The sequence below is a fragment of the Tamandua tetradactyla genome, chromosome 15 (assembly GCF_023851605.1).
Source record: "Tamandua tetradactyla isolate mTamTet1 chromosome 15, mTamTet1.pri, whole genome shotgun sequence".
In the NCBI taxonomy this organism is placed as follows: domain Eukaryota; kingdom Metazoa; phylum Chordata; class Mammalia; order Pilosa; family Myrmecophagidae; genus Tamandua; species Tamandua tetradactyla.
Window position 1 is genome coordinate 20,076,557 of NC_135341.1, and position 22,635 is coordinate 20,099,191.

At 45.0% G+C, this 22,635-nt stretch overlaps 1 protein-coding gene across 4 annotated transcripts in view; it reads left to right on the forward strand.

The window, feature by feature from the left end:
- The window catches only part of ADAMTS9 (ADAM metallopeptidase with thrombospondin type 1 motif 9), a 159,875-nt gene that overhangs the window by 130,212 nt on the left and 7,028 nt on the right, over window positions 1-22,635 (forward strand). For all 4 annotated transcript variants that reach the window (XM_077128775.1, XM_077128777.1, XM_077128776.1 and 1 more), the window contains 8 exons: window positions 1,525-1,695; window positions 6,919-7,113; window positions 8,048-8,180; window positions 8,386-8,480; window positions 8,592-8,686; window positions 8,777-8,910; window positions 10,599-10,690; window positions 17,072-17,176. In XM_077128775.1, the coding sequence (XP_076984890.1) occupies window positions 1,525-1,695; window positions 6,919-7,113; window positions 8,048-8,180; window positions 8,386-8,480; window positions 8,592-8,686; window positions 8,777-8,910; window positions 10,599-10,690; window positions 17,072-17,176 (1,020 nt within the window). The remainder of the gene's footprint in view (window positions 1-1,524; window positions 1,696-6,918; window positions 7,114-8,047; window positions 8,181-8,385; window positions 8,481-8,591; window positions 8,687-8,776; window positions 8,911-10,598; window positions 10,691-17,071; window positions 17,177-22,635) is intronic.

The window sequence follows — 22,635 nt, forward strand, 5'->3', positions numbered from 1 at the left end:
ACAGCATGATCAGTGTGCTAAAAGTCGCTGGATTGTACTCATTAATATGGCTTAAATGGTGAATTTTATGTTACATGTATTTTACCATCAAAAATAAAAAGAATTAAAAGGTACGTCAGGGAAGACATTTCCAAGTAAAGCTGGAGCTTCTAAGGCAGGATCCCAAGTTCATATGCCTTTGGGGTGAAGCAGGTAATGAAAGGGAAGAAGGCGTGTGTGACTAAACAGAGACATGAAATCTGTGACCCTCTCTAAAGAGAACTAAAATCAGAAATTTTAAAAAGCATTATGCTAACAACAAAACTCATAGTAGTTACATAAAGGCCCAAGGGCAACAGAGTTTGTAAATTTTGGTAAAAAGGAGCTAGGAACAATCTTTGGCACAGATTTTGCTTAAGTCACTGTGGTTCTCCAATGTCATCTAGCCTCTTAAAATCTTGGGTGACTCATATGCATTAGAAAAAAAGAGGCTTTGAGTAACCTTTAGCAACACAGGTAACTAAGGAAAAACTCCTAAAATGGGGTTTGTTGATGCTTAAAGCAAAAAAGATAATGAATCTATGGACTGCGTAAAGATCATCATTCTAGAATGAAACATACCGCTTGCCCATTTTCCTCATCTGGCTTGTAGGAATAAAAATATCTGTCTCGCTGACTTTGCAGAGTTGTATGACCTAGAGCAAGTTACTCAGGCACTCTAAGCCTCAGTTTCTTCATCTGAAGAATGGAGATTATAGATTATAGTCATTGCTAAATCTAACTACTTAGCTATCTACTTATTTATTGCCTATCTTTGCTGTTAAAATAAAAGTTCCTCTCTGAGAGCAGGGACTGTGTTTTCACATCTACTCTTGCTTACCCAGTACCCATAGTAGGGCCTCGCTTATTAAGAACTTATTACGAACTTGTTAAATATTTGTGGAACAATAAAGGAATGACAGTAGTTTACCCTGAAGAAGAAATGACTGTAGAAGGCCAAGCTTACTCCAAGGAAAGCTCTCTTCAAGTACCTGAAAGTGTACTATATGTGAAAGATGAAACTTGTTCTCTGTGACCTCCCTGAAGAGGATACTAGGACAAGAGGCTGGAATCTGAAAAGACACATGTTGGGTTCCACTGCATGTAAGTTTATGTGAAAGGAGCTGTCTGGGCAGGTGATGAGCTTCCTGACCCTGGAGGTGTTTAGACACCAGGTTGATAACCCTTTGGCCTCAAGTTTTAAAGATTCAGTATTTGAGTGGGTATTTGAAGTCCATGGGCTTTAAGGGCCTTTCCAAACCTGAAATTTATTCATTCACTCATTCGTTCACTCACATAACAAAGCCCCTTATTGAATACTTATCCTATGCAAGGAACAGTGTTAACTGAGTGAATTGAGAAATGAGTTCTTCCATAATCCCCACCCTTGGGGCCCTTGTGGTCTAAAAGGATATATAAAGAGGCAAACAAATAATTACGATGGTATGATGTCATCAGTCACCTCGTATTTTTCCATATCAAACCCCTGTTGTTTGTCTCTTGCAGTGCACCAAGACCTGTGGTGAAGGCTCCAGGTACCGCAAGGTGGTGTGCGTGGATGGGGATGAGGGTGAGGTCCACAGAACACACTGCGATGTGAGCACGCAGCCTGCGGACCACCAGCGCTGTAGTCTGCAACCCTGCGAGTATGTCTGGATCACCGGAGAATGGTCAGAGGTACCGTCCTGGAGAATCTGTGGCTGCCTTCTGGCAGCATTGGCCCGAGAGCCACAGGGTGACAAGGGCAGGAATGGGGAGTTGCATTAGTTTGCAAGCTGCTGGGATGTAATATACCAGAACTGAAATGACTTTTTAAAGGGGGAATTTAATAAGCTACAGGTTTACAGTTCTAAGCCTATAAAAGTGTCCAAACTAAGGCATCCAGGTAAAAGGTACCTGATTTCAAGCAGGTTGATGGGTCAGGAACATCTCTGTCGGCTGGGTAGTCACGTGGCTAGCATCTGCTGGTCCTTTGCTCCTGGGATCCATTGCTTTCAGCTTCTGTTCCTGCAGGGGTTCCTCACCTTGCTTCTCCAGGGCTGGCTTTCACCTTGGCTCTTGCCAGGTTCTGGCTTGCTTAATGTCTCATAGCGACACCTGCTGGCCTCCAAGCATCTCCACACATCTGTGACTCTGTTGTCCAAGTGTTGGCATTTGTGTCAGCTCTCTCTCTGTCAGCTCTGTCATTTCTGTCATTTCTCCAAAATGTTTCCCCTTTTTAAATACTCTAGTAAACGAATCAAACCCCATCTGGAATGGGTGGAGTCACATCTCCATCTAATCAAACTGTCACATCCACATTTGTGTGTGTGACATCTCTGTGGAGATAATCTAATCAAAAGTCTCCAACATACATTATTGAATCAGATTAAAAGAAATGGCTACTCCCACAAAATTGAATCAGGATTAAAACATGGCTTTTGGGGGTATATAATACTTTCAAACCGACTCAGGGAGACTCAGGACCATCTGCCATTTCTGCCACTGAGTGTCTGTGTCTTCTCAGACAAGTCCCTCAGCCCTACTGGACCAGAGTTCCCCCTCTGCAGTTTGAAGGAGATGCAGGAGACAGACTCTAGGCTCCCTTCAACTCATACGTTCTGTAATTCTCCTTGATGTCCTGTTGGTATGATGAGGAAGGAATTATCACAGGGCTGCAAATTCATAAGATTCCTGTAGGTGCCTGAAGAAGATTAAGTTTGATAAAATGTCTTACTGTCAGGGAGACAACAGGGAGAGGTGGGGACCATGGTAAACAAGCACATGCTGTATAGAGGGAGCAGAATCTCTTACACTTCAGCTGATGCTACCCAGTGATACCAAATCTGATTTTTCACAAGAGGCCACAAATCTGGACTTTAATGTGAAATCTTCTAATTTTAAAATGTGAGCTTACATGTTCTATTTGAAATGTTACACTAAGCAAACCAGATGGGTTGTTCATTTAGAACCACTAACCTAGGGGAACAAGATGATTTTCCATAACATCTAAGGAATCTCAGATGTCTTTTTCTTTCTTATCTCCTCCTACATACAATGCCTACCTCAACACTTTTTTAAAATATCTTTATTGACAAATAAAGATAAAATTCACGCACATACAGCCCATACATGGTGTGTAATCAGTGGCTCACAATATCACGTAGTTGTGTATTCATCACTATGATCATTTTTAGAACATTTGCTTGAGAAAAAGAAATAAAAAGAAAAAAGAAAAAACTCATGCATTCCATACCCCTTACCCCTCCCTCTCATTGACCACTAGTATTTCAATGTACCCAATTTATTTTATTCCTTGCCCCCCTATCGTTTATTTCTTTTTTTATCCATATTTTTTTTTACTCATCTGTCCATACGCTGGATAAAAGGAGCATCAGACATAAGGTTTTCACAATTACACAGTCACATTGTAAAAGTTATATCATTATAGTCATCTTCAAGAATCAAGGCTACTGGAACACAGCTCAACAGTTTTAGGTGCTTCCCTCCAGCCACTCCAATACACCATAAACTAAAAAAGGGATATCTGTATAATCCTAAACAGTTTTTAATTATTAATGAACCAATAGTAGTAATGTCACGACTACATTAATTTCAAATCTCATAATATTTTCAATTACCAAAAGACCTAGAACATCAAAACAAGTTGACTGTTTTCCCGAAAGAATTTAGAGATGTGAAAGGGAAGTATCTGGGCTCTTAGCAAAAGTGCTGAAGGTTTTAAGGCTGCATGTTTATCATTGGGATCATTTCAAAGTTTGGCAGGGCAGCAATTTCGCATTTTAACTGGGTCAGTATTTGTGTTTAGGTGATATATGTGTTGGGTGTTGAATTGCATCTGCACTAATGTTGGTCCTAAAGTATTTTCTAACTATGTCTCCCTATCCTTCACTCTAACCAGTGATTTTGCCCCCTCCAGAGGATATTTTGCAATGTTGGGAGACATTCTTGGTTGTCACAATTGGCGAGGGGTAAGGAGGGTTGATACTGGCCTCTAGTAGGTAGAGGGCAGGGATGTTGCTAAACATCCTACCATGCACAGGACAGTGACCATGACAAAGAGGTATCTACCCCAGATGTCATCATAGCTAAGATTGAGAAACCCTGCTCTACCCCAACACTACATGTTCCCGGTATGTCCTGAATAATTCTACATATCCTTAAAAAGTGGAGGGCGGCCATGATCTAGGGCATTAGGAAATAGATTTACTTTGACCAGCTAACAACATGTGGAATCTAGATGAGTATCCAAAATAGCCCTTTACTTTGGGCTTAAGTCATAGGTTCCAACCCATTTGGATCCTGAGGTGGGGGTGGGAAGGGGTATTGGACACGGCTTTTCTCTCCTCTTCAATTCACCCCTTCGCCATCTCACCAAATATGGGTCCTAACTCCTGGTTTTCAGGGCTGCTTCACAAGACCGCTCCTTGGCTCTCAGTAGGGAAAAGCTGTCCCTTCTACCCTCACTCTTTCCCTCCGTTGATCTTCCTTCCTGAAGGCCTCCTATTTTAGCTTGATTGTTGGCTGTTTGTCTTGCTGGAGTTTCTTCTATGCTTTCACATGGCCAAAATTGATATTCTCATCATAGCCCACCTCCTATGTTGTGTGACGTTGCTGAAAGAGCTTTGGCCTCATTCTAAGACTTGAGTCATGTTACTTCTATAACCTTAATTAACCTTAACCTTACTCCCCCAAAAGAGAAGATGGGGAGGAAATTTTAAAAAGCCTTCCATCCTACCACAGGTTCTCAGGTTTATCTTGGATTGGAAATTATTGGCAAAGATCAGAGAGTTAGAGATAGGACTGCACCCTAAATACAAAGGCCACAGGGAAGGGAACCTGGGAGGGGGAGACAGCAAAGGGACAGATGCCAGAATTCCCTCTCGAAAAGCTTCTACTAAGAAGCTAGAGCCACAGCAAGACACGCCTTCCCTCTAGGACCTCTATCACCTGGAGAGTTCTCTGCATTCTCTCAGATCCACACCATCTGAATGGAGCATCAACAAAGATGAGCTCCATCATCCCTGATGGATGCATGTGTAGCCCTGGTTGGGTCTGAAGTGTCTCAGTAATGCAAGAACTCCTCATTCTCATTGTTTTATTTTGCTTTTCCATTGTTTTTCTGTTAGCAAATAGTACTCACTAGGTAACCAGACTATAACACTGAAGCATGTAAAATCTACAGTGAGAGCTTTTCCCACTTCCCTTGCTCCTTTCCTCCCCAGAGGTGACCTCTTATGCTTCAAAACTCTGGTTGAAAATGTTTGGGAAGCCACAGGCAGTCAATATTTCCTCAATGCAGTTAATGGCTAGCCGAGAGAAGTCCTCTGAATAAAATCTGACCATATTTGAGCCTCAGATTCATCAGCAAATGCCTCTCTCCCACTGTGTCCCCCACATAAACACTCACTGGCTGCTTTTTCTCCTGGTTTATAGGAGCAAACGGTCTTGGCATGTGCATTCTCAAACTTGCAATCTCTTTTATTAAGTTAATACAGACTGAGATCAGGGCATGAACCCTGGGTTAGATGCTCCAAGGATACACACAGTTACAAGGACAGAGCCTTTATCAGCACTTGGGCTACTTGCACTGCCCTGGCCTGGCATCACAGGGGTCTATAGGCACTTGAACTATAGCAGCTGAAGATGGAAGAAGTTAACACAGAGAGTTTCCAGGTCTCAAGCCAGCTGGGAGGGAAGGTTTAGGGACAGTGTGGGTGCCTCTGGCCAGGCCTCTTCTCTCCTGCCTCCAGGATCTCTTCAAGGGATGCCTTCTCTCTGAAAAAATTACTGGAGAAGGAAACCACATGACTTAAAGCAGTAGCCCAGGAGATGTTAGGAAAGAGCAGACACTGTGGTTCTTGAGAATTAATGAAAGCCGTGGTCTCTCACCACCACCACCACCCCCAAAAAGCATAAACATATCACCTGCTTGCAAACTCTTTCAGGTCTTTTATCTGACCCTTCCTGAAGGTCAAGAGAATACTGACACTCCACCCTAAATTTAAGTAGCACCTTTGCAGGGCATAGTAAAAAATCATAAAAGCTAAATTTATTGCAACTCCGTTTTATTTTTTTTAATAAATTATGTGTAAAGTACTTAGCCAGAGAGTTTTATAATTTGTATAATTTATAATTTATGTAGCATATAAACATATATAATTATATTATAAAATCTTGTGACCAATGAGATGTCCCATCAGGGAAGGTTTTGGGGAGCTAGTAACATACATGCTCCTTTGCTTTTTCTGTATTGGGTATTTTTGAATGCTGTCTAATTGTTAAAAAAGAGATAAATGACTATGTGATTTAGATAGATGGGCACCATTTCAGTGATGATGTTTAGCCAGGGAGAGAGAAAAGAGAAGGAATTAAGTGGAGGACAGATGACAATGCAAAAAGCATCAAGTAGGGAGGGAAAACTGCCCTAGCCTTGGCTGCGTGCTTGAATGTCACACTCAAAACGTTGACCCATGGGTTGGCTTCTGGCCCTTCTCCCCCTCTCTGTTTGGGAACTGTTTTGGGTGTGGTCTTTGAAGGTTTGGAAAAGCCTGATTTGCCAGCCAGAGTGGTTGGACTGCAGGTGCAAACCAAACTGATGACAATGGGGGCATCCCCACCCTTGAAATCCAAAGACAGAACTCGAGGTACCCCGCCCCTACCACCAGAGGGGACCAGGCTATGTAATGAGAGCACTAGGCCAGAGAAGACCCCTCCCCGACAGGGCTGATGTCTCCTGTGTGCTCAGGACCTGTGGTTTGAAATGAATAAATAAGCTAATAAAGAGGGAGCTTTCGCAGCATTGTCATGGGGTCAGCGTTCGGTGGGGAGGTCAGGGACCTGCTGGGGGCTGCCCCGGGGAGCCGATTGAACCTCTCCTCTCAATCCCTCTTTTCTCAGTGCTCAGTGACCTGTGGGAAGGGCTACAAACAAAGGCTGGTCTCCTGTAGCGAGATTTACACGGGGAAGGAAAACTATGAGTACAGCTACCAAACCACTGTCAACTGCCCAGGCACACAGCCCCCCAGCGTCCACCCCTGCTACCTGAGAGAGTGCCCGGTTTCAGCCACCTGGAGAGTGGGCAACTGGGGGAGCGTAAGTATTGGGTTATCAAACCAGAAAGCTCTCGGGCGCCAAACCACAGGCAAGCTTGTCCTACCTGACCTGCTCTGCTCAGTAACTCTACTTCCAGATGAGACCCTGGTGAGAAGCAGGAGCTAGCAATTTGTTATGGGCTAATGGGAAGGGAAGGGGCCGCTTCTTGTCTGGCAGTATGGGTGGGTGCTTCAAGCACAGACTCTGAAGTCAGATAGCCTAGATCTGAATCCTGGTTCTGTCATTTCCTTGGAGAATGACTTGAGTAAATTACATAAGTTTTTTGTCTCAGTTTCTCCATCTGCAAAACGGGTGGTTGTGAGGATTAATAGAACTCCGTCTGGCAGGTAACAAGAATTTAGAAGTGTTAGTTGCTGCTGCTGCTATTGTTGAGAAGTCTATACCTTCTAGTCCTTCTCTATCAGGAATACTTCACCGCTTTAGGGGCATAGCAAGGCAGAATATTTTAAGTCTGGCCTTTCGGGGAACATTGCCACAATTCTGGCTCTTGACTAATGAGGCTCTCAGTCTTAAAAAGCGATCAGGCTGGAGTCTCTGAGCAGTTGTAAAGGGTTAGGGTTTGAATCCTGGTACCACCGTGACCTTGAACAAATTACTTAACATCTGAGCCTCAGTTTTTCATCTGTAAAAGTAGGACAATGGTTGTACTATCTCATAGGGTTATTGTGAGACATAAATGAAAGAAAAAACTATATATATATACACTTGTATGGATCTATGTATAAATAGATATATATGGCTTAGCACAAAGTCTGGTTCATAAGTGTCTCGTGAACATCAACTATTTGCTTTGAGCAAAAGAGTGTTCAGAACGGAACCCTGTATGGAAAATCAGGGTTCTGGGGTCCCACGCCACTAGAAGCCCCTGCCTGCCAGGCGTGCGAGCTGCAGCGCTGCCCGGCTTGCCTTGCAGTGCTCAGTGTCCTGCGGTGTTGGAGTGATGCAGAGATCCGTGCAGTGTTTAACCAACGAGGACCAGCCCAGCCACTTATGCCCCGTCAATTTAAAGCCAGAGGAAAGAAAAACTTGCCACAACATCTATAACTGTGAGTTGGCCAGCTTGAAGCCATTTTTCTTTAGCATGAAGAATAGGGTTTCCTTGTTTGTTTGCCTGCCCTTTCTAGAAATAGATTTTTTTTCCCTGATCATTCCCCTTGCTAAAAAGTTTTATTGTGCCAGTGTAATTCATTCTGTAGGCAGATATCACACAATGTGAAGCATCACACTGTGTCTGTGTTTTCTGTTTTCTAGGTGAGTTACCCCAGAACTGTAAGGAGGTTAAAAGACTCAAAGGAGCCAATGAAGATGGTGAATATCTCCTGATCATTAGAGGAAAGCTCCTAAAGGTGAATGTCAGGAGCCAAGTATTCTACAGCAGTTTTCGAGCAAGTGGCTGTTGTTCACGTTGTCCCTTTTCTGAACTGCTCTTTGAGAATTATTTCTGATGTGCTTTTCAGATATTCTGTGCAGGGATGCAGTCTGACCGCCCCAAAGAATATGTTACCCTGGTTCACGGCGACTCTGAGAATTTTTCCGAGGTATACGGGCACAGGTATGAGAGCCCAGAGTCAGAAGAGTCCAGATGCCTGGAGATCCCCGGAAATACCTTCCCATTCTTACCAGAACATTCTTTCTCTATTAGATTGCACAACCCCACAGAATGTCCGTATAACGGGAGCCGACAGGATGAGTGTCCGTGTCGGAAGGACTACACGGCGGCTGGGTTTTCTACCTTCCACAAGATCAGAATAGACCTGACCTCCATGCACATAATAAGTAAGTGGAGTGGTGCGTCCGTTCTCTCCAGGTCAGCACGTGTGCACTGCACGCTGGCAAGGGGCGAAGAGCTGAGTATACGGAGATGAACAGAAGGATCCCGGCCTAGGCTCCAGGAGGGCAGGAGTTTTGTGCCTAGCACAGGGGAGGCTCCCCCTCATTTTTGTGGGGAAAATCAATGCAGGGAATGGAAGCCCATTAAAGGGGTACCACTGCAGTTGGGGAGTCAGGGCAGCATCCCAGAAAACATGGCCCCTAAATTAGTACCTTATCAAGTGGGACTTAGCCAGGCCTGGGGTGTCGGTGTGAAGAAAGTAAGGGTCGTCTTGGAAGTTTTTCAGGTAGAAGAAACAGCAGCTTCAAAACCTCAAAGCTCAAAGATTCATGTGGCGACGTTCACCTCCACCCGGCACAGCATACACACATCTGCAGGCGTAAATCTCATTTTATCCAGTTGTTGATTTACAGAAGAAAACTGGAGCCCGGAATTACCTTTTCTAAGCTAGCCTGTGTATGGGCTGATTTCGTACTCTGGCCAACGCTGCATTTTTCTTAGGGACATTAATCATAGGAGTGGTTAAAGTCGGCTGAAATGTCTAAAACATGTTCCCTGAGATAGAGGAAAAACAGAAAAATGAATAATTAATTTTCCCTCATTAACATTGCACCCGTAGTATTGCATTGCTTTCCTCTCGAGGTAGATTAAACTTGATTGTACCAAGATATTTTTAATTGCCTTCAGCTAGACTGATTAGGTCTGGAGAAGGAGGACCTGCAGTCTCTCCACCTCGTGCAGTCCCCCCAGCTCAGACTCAGAGCTCCTGCATGCTGACATGGGCAAGGGCCCCTTTCCTTACATAATAGGGGGTCCGCTTTCCCTCCCACCAAGGCCCGGCTAACTGCAGAAAGCGAAGGGCTGCTGCTGCCATTCCCCAAAGATAAGGCACCAAGGCAAAAAAAACAAATTCCAGGCTCCAGTCCTACTAGCAGGAAACTTTTGCAGGATTCTCAGTTTGCCTCCTCCTGAACCATTTCCAAAGCTGGTCTCAGGAGCACAACAGGGTTAAAAACCCACGTTTGGGGCTGGCATTTTTATTAGAATTTTTGTTTTAATACTACAAGCCTGCCCCCAAACTTGAGAGACTACCATTAATAATTTCAAGATGTGGGTTCTAATTGCTCCACATTTTGGCAGTAATAGTGCCTAGGCCATGGGAGGACAGCTGAAACCTCAGGGAATTATTCCTAAGTAGTTGGAAATGCTCTTCTGGTTTCTTTCCCCTGTCCTTCAGCCTCTGGTGCAGTGTAACAGGGGGTCACAATCCATTCAATGATACTACATTTAAGGGAGGCGATTCACAGGTTTATTTATGTAGGCATAGATTCCAAAGTCATGGTAAACCCCCTTTTTGGCTTGCATAGTGTGAGGAGGCAGTCAGTGTTGATAAAATCTGGGGCATGAAGCTCCCAGAACCACAAATCTAATGAGGAAAAAGCAAGTAAGTGCACATCTGGACCCATTCGTACACTAATCATACTTGGGATTGTTTCTTTCTGTCCCTTTCCCTCTTGTTATTTCTGTTCTCCTTCCCCCCTCTGTCTCTTTGTTAATATCCTTCTGTCTCTTCCCGACCTCTTTCTGGCACTCTCACCTTTCCCCTCTCTTTACCCCTTTCTCCACCCCATAGCCACGGACTTACAGTTTGCAAGGACAAATGAAGGGCATCCTGTCCCTTTTGCCACAGCCGGGGACTGCTACAGCGCTGTCAAGTGCCCACAGGTATGTGCCCGCCAAGTGCCCACAGGTGTGTCCCGGGGCCTGCCCTGCTCTGGGAGCTTCCCTCCCACCTTACTCCCGGTGGCACCCCTGGCTGCAGCCATCCCTAGGGGTGCGAACAAAACAGCTGCTCTGGAGGGCAATGTGGACACATGTATAAAGACCCTTACAAGTGTTCACAGCCTTAAATCTAGTAATTCCATGCCTAAGAGTGTTTCCTAAGGAAGTGATCATAGCTACCTGCAAAATGTGTGCATTTGGTAAAACACATCTCTAATAATGGTAAAAATTCAGAAAACAACTTTGAGGAGAGGGCTTTGTTAAACAAATGATGGTGGTTAGTTAATAAAATAAGTATCACGCTGTCGGTAGAGTGCTGGTAAAATGTTTTAGTGACTGGCTCACAGAGACCAAAAAAAAAAAAAACCGCCCTGCTTTTGTAGCATTTGCCGATTTCTGTGGTGTAAATACTCTCCCCATGACTGATGTCAGGCTGTCAACATGATGTTACTGAACACAGAGTTGGAACGAGAGGCTCAAAATTGGCTCCCGACAGCTGGAAGAAGATAGCCCCAGTTCACCGTGGCCAGCCACTGCAAGTTCTGAATATTGCCTGCTACAGAAAAGTGCTTATGAAATTAAGGAGAAAAAAACGAGATGCAAAACAACGCATGTAGCATGATCCTTTCCATTTTTTTTTTTTAAATGTACAAATAGAGAAAAAGTCTGGAAGAGAAACACCAAAATATCAATGGGGTATATTGATACATTTTATTTTTATTTATTTATTATTTTTTAACTTTGCTAGGTTTTCTGAATTTTTCCAAATAAACATGAAACAGATTTTTTTATTTTAAAGAAATTAACATCCGATTTTGAGATCCCGAAATATGCAAGATTCCTTAATTGTAGCCAGAAATGGCTCTTAGAATAGTTTTAACAAATCAGCCAACGTTTCCTGGCGCTCACTTGGTACCAGGCACCATCCTTGTTATTGGAGATGCACGAACGTCAGTGCCTTGAGGAATTTATAGCCTACTGAGGAGACAGACGGATAAATAAATAACCGTGATGTGATATGTTCTAGAAGTCCTGCAGAACCGAGGAATGTATAGATCTGGGAATGAATCAGGGCTTTCCAGAGGCAATTGAGTCAATGTAGTACCCCTACTTTAGATCTATAAAAAAATTGCACACTGCTCAGACCAAGAAATGCAAATTTGTCATCTTCTCCTGGATCACTCTTCCCCGAAGCGCACTGAACGACAATCTTTCTGCCTATTCCACAGCTTTAGAATTGAGGCAGGTTTGACTTCCTTTTAGAAAGACACTGTAATAAAGACCAGCCTGGGCTAAATGTGCAAAGCAGACATCGGTGTCTGCAAGAGGCTTCTGCAGTTAGAAGGCAGGACAAACATAATAAGTTACGTGAATGTGGGCACAAGAACTTGGCTCCAGTTTTTTTTCTTTGGTTTGCACAAGGTCTCCACAAAGCTGCTGTTTAAAAGTCTGCATCCATGAGTTTTCCTTCTTTGCCTGTGTGCCTTCAAAGTCCTGGGGATCCCAGTCCGGTGATGCATTCAGAATTCCAGGTACCTTCTTCGGCAGGATGGATTTACTCCCAAACATGGGGACCATCCAGAGACAAACATCGGAATTTTCTTTTAACAAAATGTTTTCTCAGCCCCAAGCTTTAGCAGGGCATTGCTAAACATTTTAGAGAACTGAAAAGAAAGCTCTCCGGGGAGAAAGAAAATAAACAAAGAACATAATGATAAAAGGGGGCTTTTCCTCCTTTACCCAGGAACTGAAAACTTTTGAAGTGCAGTTTCTTTAAAGCAGTTGATGGCTTCAAACACGCCACTGGTATCAGTTGCATTTTAATGGCTAATAGATTAGCCCTGTCCTACCTTTTTCAACTGTCTTGGGATTTTCTGTTTCTTTATGTGCTTCCTCAGGAAAGCGTGAATAAATGAAAGGTAATTTACATTCATTTATTTTAATAATTCAGAGACAAACGAATTGATTGATTTGCTAAATCCTGACACCAAAGCAACTGCTAAATGAGAAAACCCAAAACCAGAGGCTGATTTGTAATTTTTCCCCAATCCATTCTTCAAACTATATTGGAAACTTTTGGAATTCAATTCCTTAGACATTTAATGAGCAAAACTACGTTGATGGGAAATGTGAGTTTTTCACATCTACCTTTCAGGAAAAGGTTTGTAGAAAGCACCGTGGTCCAGATGGTTGTAGGGAAGGGCTTTTGACCTAATGGTGACACTGAAATCAAAACCGGAGGATGCTCTGTTTGAGAATCTGCTTCTTCCTTCTTGTCCATTACTGCTGCCTTGGGGATTTATTTATCCATAAAGGTGGGTTCCCCAGAGCTTCAGGGGATATCCCTCACCTCAGGATAGAGCCGGAATGTATTTTTTAAATCTTAATCACAGGAGATGCTGTGTTCTTATTATTGACTGTTATCAATAGCTAGTGTTTACCAAGCACTGGCTATGCTTTAGGCACTAAGCTCAGCATTTCTAAGCCGGAATAATTCTCCTGATGAAGTAAAGTGCCCCTCTCTTTATAGATGAGAAACCGAGGTACAGAGATGTTGGGTTCCTTGCCCAAAACCACAACTGGTGCTCAGTAGAGGATGGTTTTAATCCCCAGTGGGTCTGTGTCCAAATCCATGGCGTAGAGGTGTCTGTCCAATCCTGTTTCCAGGCCCGATTTCCCCAGCATTTCCACTGTCCAAAAGAAAACAAGATCCCCCTTTGATCTAAGGCACATCTGCAAAGCTTCATGGAGCACCTATTGCATACATAGCTCTCAATTACTTTTACTGTTTTGAGTTAGCAATAGGAGGTAGTGGTTACTTGTGCAAATAAAAAGTCTGTGCCCTTTGGACCCTGAAGAAGAGCCCTTAGGGGCACAGGTGTCCCAGACTAGAACTAGAAAGGATCTAGCACTCAACTTTTAGAGTGCTAATGACCAGCTGCGATGCTGGCTAAAAATGCCCCTGAGCTAGAGAATGAGGAAGAAGACCCATTCCACTCGGGCTTATGGCCCCTTCTGAGAGCACACACCCACCTAGAAGTAGTTATTGGGCAGACACGGGGCACCTGGCTCAGCTGGAGGCCCTCTGGAGCCAGGTCGGTGCTGAAGCAGCTTAAGCCCAGCTTGTCCTGGAGTGGGCAGGCAGGCTGAGAGGGACGCAGGACAGTGAGGCAGGAAAGAGAGCAGTGCTCGGCAGCAGTGCTGTGAGACGTGGGCATTGTGAGAAGGGTGGCAGTGATGACAGTAAGATAAGAAAATGGCCAGGTGGGAGCATACCACACCCAGAATCCAGCCCCTGCAGAGCTAGGCAGGGTGGCCTCTGGGCCTCAGTGTAGCCATAGTTACAAACCCTGGGTGTTGAGGCCACTAACCGTAATCGCCGCTAGCATCTGTGTAGTACCGCCATAAGAGTGATTTCCAGGGTAATAAATAATTAAACCCCACTCTTTTCCAGGTAATGACTGAGTTGCACTGTGCCTCTTTGGCCCCCTTCTATGCACAGATCAGGTGTCACTAACCCATTTTACAGATGGGCTCAAAAAGGTTAAGGCCCTTGCCTAAGGTCACCACAAAAGTAGAGGAGTCAGGATTCAGCATAAATCCATCCTCTATACCACGGTGTCTCTTCCTTGGCACTGTGGACCTTTTTAAAAAAATGTTTCTATATTTCCAGGCCTGGGGGTGGGGGTGGCTTCAGATGGACAAGGGCGCCCAGAAGAGGAACCCCAGTGGGGAGGGTGTAGAGTTCTCCTGGAAGCTGGGAGCCCAGTGTTGTCACGGCGTCCTGGGGGAGGTGGGCAGTAGGAGGAAGGTCTGTGACAGTGGGGGATGGTGGCCGTGGAGCGTGGGTGGCCCAGAGGAGGTGGTTTACCCTGGAGAGGAGCCAGAGCAGGGTTGGGGGCCATCCACGACCTCGTGGATCCAGGTGGAGGAGCAGGTGGCCCTGTGGCAACCCTGGGTCTCAGCATCTGGCTGAGTTCAGCCTCCAGCTGGCCATTCTCACCAGCAGCTGGTATTGTCCAGCTGGCAGATGCGGAGACCCCCAGAATCTCCTCGGCAGACAGGTGTCATGGCTGCTGGGGGCTGGCAGCTGGCAGCTGGAAAGTTTTTCTAGGACCAGCTAAGATGCCGACCTCTCCCTCCTGAAGGGCAGAGCGGTGAAGACAGGGAACTTGCCCTCCCCGAGCAGCCCCCAACCAGGTTTCCAGCAGGACCCATGAGCGGGCAGCGGGGATGATGTGGGTAGAGAGGTTTGCAGGCGGGTGCAGCGGCAGCAAGATGCTGTCGGCCCTCGCGGGGAGAACTTCTGGAGATGTGGGCCGGACAGTGACCCGATTCACGGTCACCTGGCCGCTGTGAATCTGAGGGTCCCAGCAGGACACCATCATCCCCAGGCCCCTGGGACTTGGGGAAGCAGCGGGCAGCTGAGGAGGCCAAGAAGCGCTCGATGGTGGCTCTGCAGATGTGCCGGCCCAGCACAGCGAGCCAGCGCCAACCCATCCCCACCACAGCCGGCATCCTGCACCGGTGGCAGATGTGGCAGCTGTCCTCTGCGGCGGCCAGGGCCGGGAGGGGCTGAGCTGGGCACGCGGGGCCACGCCAGCGGCCCTCTCAGTCAAGGGCAGCAGCGGGGGACGCAGCCCAGGCGCTGCGCAACCCCGCAGGTGAGCTCGGCCCTCCCGGCAGTGCTGACCTCTGAGCTGGATGACTCTCTGTTGTGGGGGGCTGGCTGGGCAGTGTGGGGTGCTCGGGCTGTGCCAACCTAAAACGTCTCCAGACATTGCTAAATGTCCTCTGTGGGAAGCAGCAGCCCGTGTTGAGAACCACTGACTAAATCCTCCTGTCTCCTCTAGGAGGGGGAATCCTGCTGGTCCCTGCTTTACAGATGTGGGCTGCAAGGCTGCCAAAGGGTTTATAAACTGTTAGTAAAAATGGATGGAGAGGAAACCCCCAAATCATACCAAGTTAGCCAGAGAAGTCTCAACTGTAAAGTCTTAGATGGGATATAATATGCGTTGGGAATCTAGCAACTGCCTAGTCCTTGTTATAAACCAAAACCGATACACAAAGCAAGGCCAAGTCCCTGCTGTCAATGAGCTATTACACTGGAGAAATAAAGCTAACATTTACAAAACAGTGAGCAAACCCGAGACATCCAATATGTTTGAGTACCTTCTAAGCTCCAGCCGCAAGCGACGTGGTTCATGTCATTTGGTCATCACTGCAGTACTTTTGAGGGGGGTACTTTTATAAGCTCCCATTTTACAGATGGGCAAACTGAGGTTCTGAGAGGCTAAAAAACAATCTATTTCGGGATGAAATCACGTGACAGCTGAATTCACACCAGGTCTGATCCGCCGAGGCTCCTCCCTGCTCTCCTTATTTTATTGAAAGACTGTTTTGAGAAAGTTTTGGATTGTAAGTTTCACAGAGGAAGCAGTCACCAAGCCCTTGTGTTGCAGAACCTTTTAAACTCCGAAACTGCTCCTTCGGGAGTAGTTAGGACACTGAGGCGGTGGAAGCGCCTTACGCTGTAAACAGAGGGCTGTGCGGGGAAAGCCTCAAGAAAAAACCTTCAGATGCCTCTGCGGAGTCATTTATGAAAGAGACAGGAACAGAGACAGAGAAAGCGAGAGAGGATCTCTCTGCTGCACCCTCTCCTTAAAAAGGACGTTGAAACACCCGAGGCCATGTTTTTGGAAGGAATGCTGGAGTCTTTTCCGCGATCTGGTGTCCTCGGGCCTGGAAGAAGCTGTCCCCAGCACGCCTCCCCACCTCAGGTGTCTTGAGCAAGCCAAGCGCGCCCTCTGCTGGCCGCTTCCGAGAAGGCGCCTTTTTGAAGTCCCGTCCTGCTGTGCTTAGCGCGCCCGGTGTAGACACCACAGAGAATTGGGAAGCAGGAGGCCTTGGCAGCGAGGTCTTTTCAGAAAAATTACACTGTAGCCTTTTGTCCTGAAGGAATCTGATAATGGTGAGAAACACCAGGAGGGCTGTGTTAAGGGAGACAGAATAGTTGCGCTTGAGAACGAGGACTTTGAAGTCAGGTAGCTGTGAAATGGACTCTTACTGTAGTCCCGGAGAAATTAACCACCTGGGCTGGACCTCAGTTTCCCCACTGGTAAAGAATACCCCCTTCGTTGAGCGTTTGTGAAGATAAATGCTAGGATACTTGTAAAGGGCAGGGCAGAGGTAGGAGAGCGCATCAATATGAGTAGCATTGATGTAATGCATATCCTTTCCAAGGTATCTTTCATCGTGTCAGTATTGCCTTTGCTTGGGATATCAAGTGAACTAAAACTCGTTCTCGTGGGTCCTGTATTCCAGGGTCGTTTTAGCGTCAACCTTTTTGGAACCGGCCTGTCTTTAACTGAATCTGCCAGGTGGATATCACAAGGGAATTATGCTGTCTCGGACATTAAGAAGTCACGGGTAAGTTCCAGTTTGGTTGAAGGTTGCTTTTCTGTTCTTTCGCTTTTTTATTTATTTATTTTTTGGTATGCTGGATGTCAGGGGTGACATTTCATTCTTTATCTATGTGAGTATCCTGTGATTGCAGCATCATTTGTTGAATTTTTGTTTGTTTTCTTTCTTCTGTTTGCGTGTTCGTTTTGGGGAAGTGCATGGGCTGGGAATTGAGCCTGTGTCTCCCACAGGGCAGGCGAGAATTCTACCACTGAGCTCTCTTTGCACCCCCTTTGCTTTGCTTTTAATAACTGGTGGTGATGTGAAAGGAACGAGGGGAATTGCCCACCATCTCAAGCCATTTTGAAAAGTGTCAGGAAGAAAATTTAGGGAATAAATCGAGGCCGAAGTGTGTGCATGTGAGCGGAGCAGGGAGAACAAACCTGTGAACTCAGGTGAATTTTACCTCAAGAGGTGGAGCTGTGACCCAGCAAGAAATTAGAACTGCTTAGGCAGGAAGCTGAACGCAGTGAGAGGTATATAGCAAGTGTATGGCTCACACACCTTGCACTCAGCTCACCTGTGATCTGCTTTTGTAAATTTAGGGAAGGTAATCTTTCTTTCTTTTTTAATAAAATTTGAAATACCAAAGGGTCTAGAAGAGAGGAAAAGTTATCAGGTGAAGATTCCAGTGAGCTCTAGAAACACTCATTGTCTCTACAATAATCGGTTTTTGTACTCTAAAAATCCTGGCTACTCAAAGTGTGGTCCACTCAGACCATGGGCATCACCTGGGAGCTTGTTGGAAATGCAGGCTCTGGGGGCCTCAGACCTATTAAATCAGGCTCTGACGTTAACAAGGGCCCAGGTGACTCGTGCACAGTACAGCTTGAGAAGCACGTGGTCTGTATACTGTTTCTCAGCCTAGCTGTGCATGAGAAGCACCTGGGAAACTAAAAAATACATTTACTCTGACCCCCCTCCCAGCTTAATGAATTGGCATCTCTAAGGGGTGGGGCCCTGATGGGGTGGAATTTAAAACTCCTCAGGTGATTCTAAAATAGTTAAGGCAGAAAATGCCCTTTACAGTCTTTCCTTCGTTCTGAGAACGGAGGGACAGGATGCGACTTGCAGACAAATACGGAACTTACTGGAAATATGGTCTATTTCCCTAGCCTGCCTCAGCCATGACTCCTGCCACTGGTTCTTCTCAGAAATATGGGCTGAGGGGGGAAAAAGAAGAAGAGAACTGGGAAAGTGGGGTATTATTTCAAAGTAGTGTTGCCAGATATAATGCAAGACACCCAGTTAAATATGAATTTCAAATAAACAAGAAACTTCTTTTTTACTTTATGTAGCTTTCAAACATTGCATGGGATATACTTAAACTATTCGTTGCTTATCTGAAATTCAAATTTAACCAGACATCATGTATTTTTATTTGACAACTCTATAAAAATGTTTCCACCTAAGCAAAATTAGACTATAAAGGACAAGTTCAATCCTGCTTCCCCGGGAAGGAGGAAACATCCAATATGACTTCCCAGGAATATCCCAGTATTTTCTGTTCCCTTTTCTTAGCTGCCAGGGTTTGATAATGTCTGCAAAAAAAAAAAATGTGTTCTACTTTTCTCCGTCTAAACCAATCAGATACCTCAGATCTGACTAGCTAAATGGTTATATTAATGCTTGGTTAATTAATCATCATTGTCCTTTCAGCAAAAGAAATAAAAATAGTTGAGAAGGAGCAATGTGTGCTGTGGAATGTGCCTCAAATTAAGTTTTCCCCCACCCCTACCATTCAGGATACATATATTATGCTTCAGTGGCTCAGAGGAACAAAAAATTAACTGTCCAAAATGTGGTCATTCCTGAAGCATGATTATGTGGCAAACTCTTTATGTAAATGGCGTAACATAAGTTGCAGTTGAGTTTGTTCAGCCCCAGTGTCAATATTGCAGTTTTCACCAAGAAACTAAAGATAATTAAAGCTGAGTGTGCCACCTTCTGAAGAGAATTATCACTACTCCGCCAAGACTGGCTGCTGTTTTGTGAAAACACAGTGGATGTGGGGAGTTGCCTGGTAATTTACTTTCCTGCCAGTTCCCCAGCTGATCTGATGCCCCTGCGGACCCCATTTTGCGAACCACTGGCCTAAATTAAACCAACCACAGAACCTACTTTTCAAAGTTATACCTTTTAAATTTCCTGCACAACAAGTGTTTCAGGGAAGATGCTTTGGAAAATTGTGCAGTATCCTGCTCCTACTACCTGCCCTCATTTTACCCCTGGGGTACAGAGGTCCAGTGAGACCCTCAGAACCTCATCAATTCTAATCTGAACAGCCATGCTTTGATTCAGGCCTCAAAGAATCGCTCATTTTCTTTTGGGAGCTGCAGAAGGAAAACTCCATGAAAACCTCAATTTTCCAAACCTGCTTGACAATAAAGTGTTTTCCCCAGGCAAAACTAAAGAAAAACTGTAGTCATTTAGGGTAAAATGGTATCTCCAGTACCACTTTGAGGATAAGACACTGTCTCAGTACTAGGGGCAAAACTGGTAGAAACAGGTATCAGTGTTAGGTTCACTGTTAGCTGTCTTGTATGCAATGGAAAGAAGCCTACTCTTACTTTTAACAATAATAAAAATAATAATTGTTATGAATAAAATACTATTTACTGAGCAGCTTAATGCATTAAATTCTTGTAATTCCTCCCTGCTCCCCCATTACCCGGGAATTTGGGCAGTAAAAATGAGAATGAGATAAAAAGCCTTGGGAGAGTACATTGAGAAGGGGGATAGACAGTGAGAGTGCAAGGTTGCTTCGGTTTGATCAGTCTTACCTGCCATCAGCAGACAGCCCTGGTGCCTAAGTGAAAGCTCACAGTGGCCGCAGAGGACAGTGGTTCAGCATACAGGATCCAAGTCGGACTGCCTGAACTGGGCAAGTTATTGCACTCGGGGGCCTCAGTTTCCTCATCCACAAAGTGGGGATGTCGGGGTTGCCCTTATGTCACTGGGTTCCTGTGAAGCAGAAATGAAATAATGGCGTAAAGCTGTTGAACGCACATCATCTGGCAAATAGCATGAACACGATATAAGCTTTAGCTCTCAGCGTTGTAACATTCTCATCGCACTGAGGCTGGGCGTCAGGTTTCAGGAGTTGACCAAGGTGATGAAGAGAACTTGCTTGAGATGGCTGTGGAGCTGCGGTCTGGGTCGAGGCCGAGCCGCCCTCCGGCCCTGGAGAGTGCGTCATTTGGGACGTTTTTTCATCCCGAGACCAACAGCGAGGCTGCACCTGCCCGGCTCGAGGTCTGTTGCGTTTCTACTCTGCTCGGATCCCTGTGAGAGGCAGAGACAGATAGGGGCCGCGGTCCTCGTGTGAAATCTGCTTCTCTGCCGGGGACGCGAGGCGCTCTGTGTGCCCGCAGCTCACGGAGGCTCTGGGGCGCAGAAAGCACCCAGGAGCTCCAGGCAGGGTCCCGCCCCAGCCATGCGCGCCCGTCCGCCCCTGTCCGGGGAGGAGGTTCGGAAGCGCCTTCGGGAACCAGGATGACAGAAGCGCAGGCAGCTGGGCTGGGTGTGACGGCCTAACGGTCTTTTTGCCTTCCTGGTGTCCCTGAGGGATATGTGGGGTCAGGCTGGAACTGGGGACCTGATTTCCTAAGGCCTAGCCACCAGGTCCAAGGGCTTAATGGGCATTCTTGTGCTGGGGAAAGGGTTGAAAATCAAAAACTTACTTGGAAATGAAAAATTAATGAAAGTTGTAGTTAACTTCCATCTCCCAAATCATTTACATTCCCTTGGACTTAAGACAACCTGAGATACATACGTGTTCGTGTGTGTGTGTGTGTGTGCCCGCGTGAGTGTGTTAAAGACAGCTCTCATTTATCCACCATGAATTGCCTTCTAAATGCAAATTAACTTACGAAAATTCAACTTACCATCTGCTATAATAGTCATGTTACAGACTAGTGTAGTAAAATATTGGACAGTTACATTTTATGTAAATGTGTGCTTTATATTCTGTACATAGCTACAAAAATTAGACACATGTACACATATGTTCATACATGTGTATCTGTCTAAAGTTGTATTTGAAAACAAATATATGGACTGTGATTTATGGGTAGTTTCAGGGACATTCAAGGGTAAATTTCACCATCCATGATTTTCATCCTGACATTTTATTTTAGGACTTAAAGTCATTTCTCCATTCATTATGATCTCATTGGATTTTCTTAGCACAGCCCCCACCCCCTCAAGGCCAGCTTCCTTCCACCACACTCCAAAGAAATTAAATAATTTCAGTATAAGATGTGCTCATCTTCCTAAATCATATAAGCTAAACTCTTCTAGTCAGATTGAGAAAAAGAGCAGAATTCGTGCAAAGTATGAAATATAAACTATTCTTCATGAAACAGAGATTTGTCTATTTTAATTTTATATAACAGCCCAAATAAGGCCAACAAAATATTCGTTGAAAAGAGTGGGCCTGCTTTAATGAAGAAATAAAAATTATTTACAATTAGTGTTTTGCTGTATGTGTGTAGGTATTTCTAAAATGCTAGAAAACACCTTTTTTCTCTGAAATACATAACTTTCTGTGACAGTTTTTTTACTGAGATAGCACAAACATTGTAAAGACAATATCTAAGACTTTATAATTTCTTCATCTCCTTGAGAACAGACTGTGTTGGAGAGCTCATGTAAAAAAATGCCTTTATGATAATAACAACTAATATGTACTGAGCATGGACATTAGGCCAAGCAGTGTGCTGAGCACTTGGCGTGCATGCTCTCATTTATAGCAAACCTTTGAATAGAGACTGTTAGCTCCAGTTTGCAGATGAATGAGGAAACTGAGGCTTAAAGAGTTTATTAAAAGTTAAAATACATGACTCAGACAGTTTGACTCTAAGTATCTCCTCTGCAGGGGCAAGAGAGAATTTGGGTGAAGCATAACCTTTGACAAGAAAGAAAACATTCCCAGCTTGTCGGCCTTTGCAAGGCCACCAGCTCTGGACTTAAGCTGAGGGGAAGGCTCCTGGCTCGAAGACCAGTTTGTGATGCTATGGGCTGGCACCAGAACTGCTGTGGGCCCCTAAAACTAGGACCGAGCAGTGTGACAGAAATAATTCTCCAGGTTCAGACTCACTCAGAAGCAAAGGCATGAAAGATTTTAAAACTAAGAAACTATTTTTTCTTATTTTTTTAATTGGCAACATTTTTCCTTCCTTTCTCCCCCCCCCCTTCCTTTCTGTAACAATGTATCTTGTGGCTTTCAAGATGGACCAAATTTCCATATGGACCAAATCATCATGCCCTTTGACCCAGTTCTGGGAACGTAGCCCAAACATATAAACCCAAAATGACGGCACAGATAAGTTCATCACAATGTTATTACCAATAGTGAAAAATATGAAACATCTCAAATGCCAAATATCAGGAGTGCAATTATGTGACATGGTGAATTTGCACAG